Raw genomic sequence first — 7815 nt, 5'->3', positions numbered from 1 at the left:
AGGGCACCTTACTGAGTGTCTAGTTTGTGCCAGGCACTGTGCTAGGCATCATGCAACACTATTTCACTTGACCCTTGCCACAGCCAGTGAGGTTGTTGTCCTGTCCTCACTTCTCAGATGATGAATCAGCACCTCCAGGGGGCTTGGGGGCTCCCCTGAGTCACACAGCTGTAAGTGGTGGGAGGAGACATTGAATCCAGGCTGTTCTTTTAACTACAGCAGTTTAGGACACGCTGAGGTTTGAGGAGCCCAGGTGTGTTGGGAAGGCTACGGTGAGAATGCTTCTGATGTCCAGGGCAAGAAGAGGCCTGCAGGTGAGGGGTTAGGATGCAAGGTCAGGAGATACATAAGGCTGTGAATAGATAAGATTTCTGCAGGAACATTCCTAGTAAGAGAAAAGAACCCTGAGGAAGCTTTAGAGAAGATGAGTCAACAAAGGAGGCTGAGAAGGAGTGCTAAGAGAGGCAGGAGGGAAGTCACAGTGGAATGGTGTTCTGGGAATCAAGACAGGAGAGAACTTCAAAGAGACCAGAGAGGCTAACCCTGTGAAATGCTACACGAATGTCCAGCAGTAGACCTGAGAAGTGTCCATTGCTCTGGCAATTTAGATCTTGATCCTGCCAACCTTTGGAATTCAGAATTGACATCTTTTATCCCCTTCTCCTCCTCTCCCAAAAAACTGTGCCTGAACAGGACTCCCTGGCACTCAGCATGTGTGGTTGCGAGATTCTTCATTTAAAGTCTGTCTACACACACATCAGACCGTAAGTTCCACGAGGGCAGGGGCTGGTGTGTTTGGCACTAGCTCCCCGCTACCTCGCATCATGCCTGGCACAAAAGGAGCACCCTATAAAGTCTGTTGACTGGCCGGAGCCAGCGCTGAGCTCTCCCTCGGCCAACAGGAAGCACTGCCCCTGCTTTCCGCCCATGCTCTGCAAAGTCAGGGAGGACATGTATTCTGCTCTCTGCAGCACTGGGAACTTGCCGCAGAGTTGCTGCCGTGGCACTGCTGAAATGGTCTCATAGGTCACATCTGACCTTGAGCCACCTTACTTTCTGCTTGGCTAAGCATTGAGTCATTTACTTGTTTTCACTGCCTTTCGACCCTGGAGCAGTGGGTTTTGCACAAAGGAAGACATGAAGGCTGTTTTGCTTGAAGGGAATTGATTCTCCTGAAATATGAATTTAACGGCTCTCTGCATTGCTAGTGGGATGGTTATAGGACTGCAGGGGAACTGGACAGAGGGCTTCAGGAGTCACTGCCCTGGTCTCTCTGAACCTTTACAGCATGGTTTTCCTCTAAGCACCGGCTATATGGTTTACTGGCTGCAGGATAAGAGCATAGCCGGAAGTCAGGAGAAGGGGTGAGTCCTGGTTGAGCCACAAGCTAGTCATGTGGCCTTGGACAAATCAGTTGGCATTATGGCATTTACATATGCAAACTGTGGAGATGGACTTGGCTCCCTCCAGTGCCAGAATGGCATACATTCCCCTGGGGTGGGTCAGTGCTATGGCCTGGGGCAAAGTTCGGGGGCTCCTAATAAGCAGAGACCTCTCCCAGACCCATGACAGCCTCCTGGGCTGCCAAGCCTCCAGAGCATTTATCCCTAGAGTGGGGTCCAGGTACCTGGAGTGGCATTTCACTCAAGACCCCTCTTGTTCCAGCCCTGGGGACACTGGCTGGAAGGTGGCTGAGACAGGGGTTTGGAGCACAGGCTTTAGGGTGATACAGACCTGGGCATCGGTCCCACCACTAGGCACCTGACCTTGGGTAAGTCGCTGAATCACTGGGCTCGGTCTCTTCACCTGTATAATGGGCACGGCCTTACTTCAAGGGGGTCTTGTGATTACAGAAGATAATGAAGGGAAGGTACACAGAATGAGAACCCAGTAAATCTTACTGTTTATTATTAAAGATATTGTTATTTATGGCTTATATCCATATATAATGGCTAAAAAAAAATTAGAAACTATAGGTACCCTAGAGATTTTTTCTAAGCCTTTCCTTGTAGAGATGAGAAAACTGAGGCCCTGAGAGAGAGGAAATGGCATTCCCAATGGCAGAAATGGGACCACAAGTCAGGTCCCTCAACTCCTATATGAGATGGGCCCTTATGCTCCACCCCCAGCTCCTGGGAGGGGCCTGGCTGGAGGCAGATACCAAACTCACACCCTACGCTTGGGAACCCTGTCCCATGACCCTGAGAACTTCCGGTAGATGGTTCTGCCCATGGCAGGCACTCCACAGGGCTCCAGGCATGGCCTGACCTAGGTCACGTCCCTCTCTGAGCCCATTTCCTTGAGTGGGACCACAAAGTCCTCAAGACCCCCTGGTTCTAACAGCCCAGTGTTTCAAGAATCAGGTTTGATGAATCATATGCAAGTGCCTGAAACCCTCAGTGAACTGGAATCTTTCCCAGAAGTACCTTCCTTGGGAGACTGAGCAGAGCTCGCAAAACCATAGCCATCCTCTGCCCCTGTGTCATCTTTCCCCGTTTACAAAGTGCTTGGCCTCCTTTGCCCTGGCCACTGCCCCACTTAGCAGACAGAGACTGGAAACAACCAGAGGTTTTCCCAAGGCTCCAAAGCTCAGCACACACGTGGAAAATCAGCAAGTTCTATGAAACAAAAGCTGAGATGAAGAGGCTCCGTCCAGAAAGGAGCTCTGGCTCAGGGAAGAGCCTGCACTCTTCTGCCTCTCACCACCGGGCCTCTGCTCTGGCTGTGACTGGGGGGATGACGTGGAAGGTCCCGCTTTCTGCTGCACTCCCATGGAGTCTAGTCCTCTCCCAGAGCATCCAGCACGGGGCACTGGAATTGTTATAGTCCACCCTCCCTAGTGGAAGGCAGAGTTAATGGTTTTATTTGTCAGCAAAGCAGGATTCCTGGAAATGTCTGAGAGGGAGGGAGGTGGGGAGGGAAGCCAAAGTCCCTTTCAGCACTAACATTCTATGATCCCCCAAAGCTAAGTCTAAGGCAATTCACCAACAGCTCCATCAGGCACAGCCACATCAGTGGTGGAAATATTGCAAGGGGAAGCAAAGGGAATTCATTTTGGAGATGAAATGACAGGTTAACCCTTTCAGCCTGGGACCTGCTCCGAACCCAAGGCTCAGGCCCTGTGAGCGCACGTGCATGTGCATGAAGGCTGCCAGGCTGGGGGAGGTGTGTGAGTCCCTCATTACAGTTTAAACCTCAAGGATGCTGGTGTCAGAGGCCACAATGCGCTTTTCCGCTAAGCTCACCCCAAATAACAGAACATATCACGCTTTCCAGCTGGGAGCCTGCAGTTCTGGGTCAAAAACCTGATGAAGCGGGATTCTGCTGTCTGCAGGAGCATAAAAGAGAAACAGCTGAAAATAAGGAAACAGAAGAGGAAGCAAATTACTAAGCACTTATTGAGTCGATAACATTGGCTTGGAAATCTTAGTGCAAATGGCTAGTCTGGTTTATTTCCTTCTTGTCAAATGATCAACCGCAGGATTAAACCTGGAGGTACTGAGACTGTGTGCGTGTCCCAGGATGTATCTGAAAAGGTGTGGATCTCCTAAGCTGACAGAGTCTTAGCAGAAGATGCAAACACACAGGCCTTGCCTTAGATTTCAGTGTCACTCGATATGCTCAGGCCATTGGTGTGCCTGTGGTTGACAAGTCCCTATAAAGTTCTAAGCCAACTCTTTCTTCCCAGGAAGGTCGGGCTGCTGGGTTGGCCCTAAGCTCTGGGATTCTGGATAGCGACACCTGGTTGAACCCCAGCATAAAGTTCAGCAGAAGTCTGAATTAAATCTCGACTGTGCTCAAGTATTCTGTTTCTCTCTTCCACTCTCTGCAGGGCCTTCCTTCAGCTGTGACAAGGCCGCTACAGTTTGTGCTCTCTTGGTTGCTAAAATTGAGTGGAACTGTGCTTTATCCCCAGGGCCCCTGATCTTGGGGCGTGGCCCTGCAGCAGGCTGCCCGTCGGTGGCAACAAGGACCCAGGCTGCGGTGGGGCGGCTTGGCCCAGAGCTGGCTCTGCCCAGGTGCCCACTGCAGCCTCCGCCTCCACAGGATCCAAGCACAAAGCTGAACTACTGAGGGAACCACCGCCCAAGGTCGGGCCGGTGGGGCTTCCGGGTCTACGAGGAGGGAGAAGGGGGGAGAAGTGTCTGCTTGCCCGGGGCGGGACGGGGCCTGGCAGCCCCGCGGCGCGGCGCTCAGCAGCAGCTGCAGGTGCCCGTGTGCACGCGGAGGATGCCGCGGCTGTGCAGGTGCAGGAAGTTGAAGATCTCGGAGGGCATGGCGTGGAAGCCGGGCCGGGGCTTGACGTTGTCATAGTAGTGGTGGGTGATGTAGAGGCCCAAGGGGTTCATGGGGAAGGCCCAGAAACCGAAGAGGTGCACCTCCTCGCAGAGCTCGAGCGCCGCGGTGACCAGGATGAGGCCGGTGCTGATGCGCTTGGCGCGCACGCCCAGGCTGAGCCAGTAGCGCGACACGTTGAGCAGGTACTGCGGATGGAAGTAGTAGACGGCCTGCGGCGCCTGGAAGTCGTCCAGCACGTACTTGACGCGGATGGACACGTCGGTGTTGCGCGTGTTGTAGAAGGCGGGCAGCAGCACCGAGGCGTTCTCGTACACCTGCAGCACGCGGTAGAAGGGCCGCCGCCACTTCTCCAGCTTGTGGAACCTGGGGGGGGGGGGGGGGGGGCGGGCGACCGCGGGTGAGGGGGGTCCCGGCCCGACCCCCCCAACCCTGCACCCTGGATCTTTTCAAGAGACCCGCGGGCTCACGAGACCACCCCTTATGGTCTCGTTGCATTCATCCCAGCACACCATCGTGCATTCGGCCTTCTCAGGGAGAGCTGCGGATCTGTGAGCGGGTGTAGGGGAGGACAGCCAGAACCCAAATAGAGGGAGGTCTTGTGCACGGCTGCAGGAAGACGGAGATGCTCCACCCAGAAGGCTGAGGGCCCTGGGTGGGCTCAGGAGGGAAGGCCGTGGGGAGCGGAGGCTTTTCTAGAGAGTCCTCACATCCCTCAGCTAAGCTGCCTTCCAAAATCCGGGTGATGCCAAAGGCAGCTGCTTGTCCAGCCCAGCCTCCTCCTCCCAGCCTCCTGGCACCCCTCACATACCTTTCGTTACATGAAACAGCCTTCTTTGGCTTCTGCGGTGCTGGGATCCCCGGCTCTCCTCTTGCCTCTCTGATGGCCCCTTCCCAAGTGACTCTGCTGCCCCAGCTTCCTTTTCCCACCTCTTAAGCCAGTGTTCCCAGGCTCAGGTCTAATTTAACCACTTCCCCTCCTCACATCTCCCTCTTTCCCTTCCTCTGACCTGGAGAGTGTGGCTATGCCCAGGGCTGGGGCTTCAACACTTTCACTGTCTCCCCTAAGGCCTTCCAGACCCTAGGAAGAGAGCTGAGGTGATGGGGCAGGGGGGGCTGGTTGCATGGGCTTCCCCCCCCAAAGCCCCCTGGACACACCCTGTATAGCAGCTGTACACTCTGGGGAGCTGTCGGACCCATCTCTAGACCGAGGCGGTCCAAGAGAAATATAACACAAGCTACAAGTATAATTTCAAATGTTCTAGTAAGCATATTTAAATAAGCACAAAGAAATGGGCGAAATTAAGTTAAATAATATGTTAGGTAACCCGATATTTCCAAAATACTAGCATATCAACACGTAATCAGTATAAAAAATTAACGGAATATGTTACATCATTATTTTCACCTAAATTCTTTGGACTCTTGTGTGTGTTTTACGTGCACAGACGGCACACCTCTGTTCAGACTAACCACAGTGCAGCCTCGTGTGACTAGTGGCTACCACGTGAGACAGCACGGCTCTAGAAAGAGGGCCACTGACCTCTCTGTTATGATGCTGGGGTTCACGGTGACCACATCCGTCTTTACCCCCACGTCCACGGTGTACTTCTCTGAGATAGGGGGTAGATTGCACCTGCAGAAGGAACAAGGCTGTGTGCGGTCAGTCTTTCTATGGGTGGAGCTGGGGAGCAGGTGAGGGGAAGGCAGGGATGGTGACCGTGAGGGCAGAGGGATGCCAAGGTGCCAGCTGGGTAGAATCTCTGTGGCCAGATGGTAAGATAATGGCTCTGCTGTGCTGTGCCAGGCACTGGGAGGTAAACAGGCCGGGCCCTGGTCTTGCTCATGTTCTAATCACATGGGTAGAGAGACCAAGTGTAATGTATCTAAAGCTGCAGTACGTGCTCTGCAGGGCAGAATCGTGGCTCTTGGAGGACAGAGGGCAGAGGAACCGCCCCTGGCCTGGGGAGACAAGAAGGCTTCCCTGAGGATGTGATGCTCGAGCTCAGGTCTGAAGGGGGAAATGAGCAAAATCCATTGGCAGGAGAAGAGCCAAGTAAATGTGGGATATACTCAAGGATAAATCTTAGAAATGAAATATTGAGTGAAAAAAGCACATCAGTGAGGTATGCCTATGGAATACTAATTGCATAAAGCCCCTGTGGTAGAGAGTAATGGTCCCCAAACATGTCCATGTCCCAATCCCTGGAACCTGGGAACATGTTATCTTACATGGCAATAGGGGCTCTGCAGATGTGCTTAAGTTCAGGATAGAGAGATGGAAGGTCCTGGATTATGTGGGTGGGCCCAGTGTAATCACAGGTGTCAGTATCAAAGGAAAGAGAAAGAAGAAAATGGGATGACAGATGCAGAGTCAGAGAGAAACACTGGGAGATGTCATGCTGCTGGCTTAGAAGAGGCCACAAGCGCAGGAAGGCAGGTTGCCTCTAGAGTCTGGAAGACAAGGAAACGTTCTTCCCCTAGAGCCTTCTGAAAGGAGCACAGCCCAGCCGACACCTACACTAGCCCAGTGAGACTTCCAGACTGTGAGACAGTAAGTTTGTTTTGTCTTAAGCCACTATGTATGACTTGTTACAGCATCAATAGGAAGTTAATGCACCTCCAAAGCAAACAAAATTAAATGAATAAACTTTTTTAAAAAATCCTACCCTACACAACCAGTGAACCCTAAGTTTGATCGTGGACTATAGTTAGTAGTAGAACTATGAAAATGTGCTATCATCAATTTTAACAGTCTTCCAGGCCAATGCAAAGGGTTAATCATAGGGTAGTATGTGAGAATCCCATATTTTATGCGTAATTCTTCTGTAAACTTACAATCACAAGGGTGGTGCCCAGAGCATCCCTGAAACCATGTGCACACAACTATGTGTTACAACATATCTTAAGTGGTAGGATAAGAGACCATCCTCTTGGGGGAGAAAATTGACTATTATTTTATAAAGCCGGAAAGATAACATGGTGTAGCAGAAAGAATACAAAATCAGAACTGCAGCCCCGTTTCTGACTGTCACTAGCCACTTGATCCTAGCAAAGAATGTCACTTCCCTGAGATTTTTCATCTGTAAAAGGAGAGGAATATTAAAAAGTAACAATATTTACTATATCAAAATCTTATATGTGGTCACACCGTTTGAATATTTTACACATATTAACTCATTTAATCCTCACATTAACCCCAAGGGAGGGTGGAGGCACTGTTACCATCCTTATACATTTCAGGAAATGGAGGCACAGAGGGGTTAGGTAACTTACCCAAAATAACACAGCTCCTAATTCCAACCTAGGCTGCCCAGTTCCAGAACCCATGGACGTTAACCACTATACTACCCCACTTCTCGGTTCTGAGGCTCATATAAATCCATTCCTTTATTCAGTCCTTCATCCCAGATTCATTTGCTGAGTAATTGCAGTGTGCCAGCTGATGTATCAGCCACCATGTCAAACAACTCTGATTAAAGTTCTGGGTGAGAGGTGGGCACTGGTTTCCTGGGAGCC

At 51.5% G+C, this 7815-nt stretch overlaps 1 protein-coding gene across 4 annotated transcripts in view; it reads right to left on the bottom strand.

The window, feature by feature from the left end:
* Positions 1-3424: 3424 nt before the first annotated feature.
* ST8SIA5 (ST8 alpha-N-acetyl-neuraminide alpha-2,8-sialyltransferase 5) overlaps positions 3425-7815 on the bottom strand; it is a 67222-nt gene continuing 62831 nt past the window's right edge. For all 4 annotated transcript variants that reach the window (XM_077135551.1, XM_077135553.1, XM_077135552.1 and 1 more), the window contains 2 exons: positions 5840-5932; positions 3425-4662 (listed from right to left, as the gene is read on the bottom strand). In XM_077135551.1, coding sequence (XP_076991666.1) covers positions 4194-4662; positions 5840-5932 — 562 coding nt within the window. In that variant the 3' untranslated portion in view covers positions 3425-4193. The remainder of the gene's footprint in view (positions 4663-5839; positions 5933-7815) is intronic.

Source organism: Tamandua tetradactyla, chromosome 18 (genome assembly GCF_023851605.1).
Source record: "Tamandua tetradactyla isolate mTamTet1 chromosome 18, mTamTet1.pri, whole genome shotgun sequence".
Taxonomy (NCBI): domain Eukaryota; kingdom Metazoa; phylum Chordata; class Mammalia; order Pilosa; family Myrmecophagidae; genus Tamandua; species Tamandua tetradactyla.
Note: the sequence above shows the minus strand (reverse complement) of the source record. Positions and strands in the feature narration are given on the sequence as shown.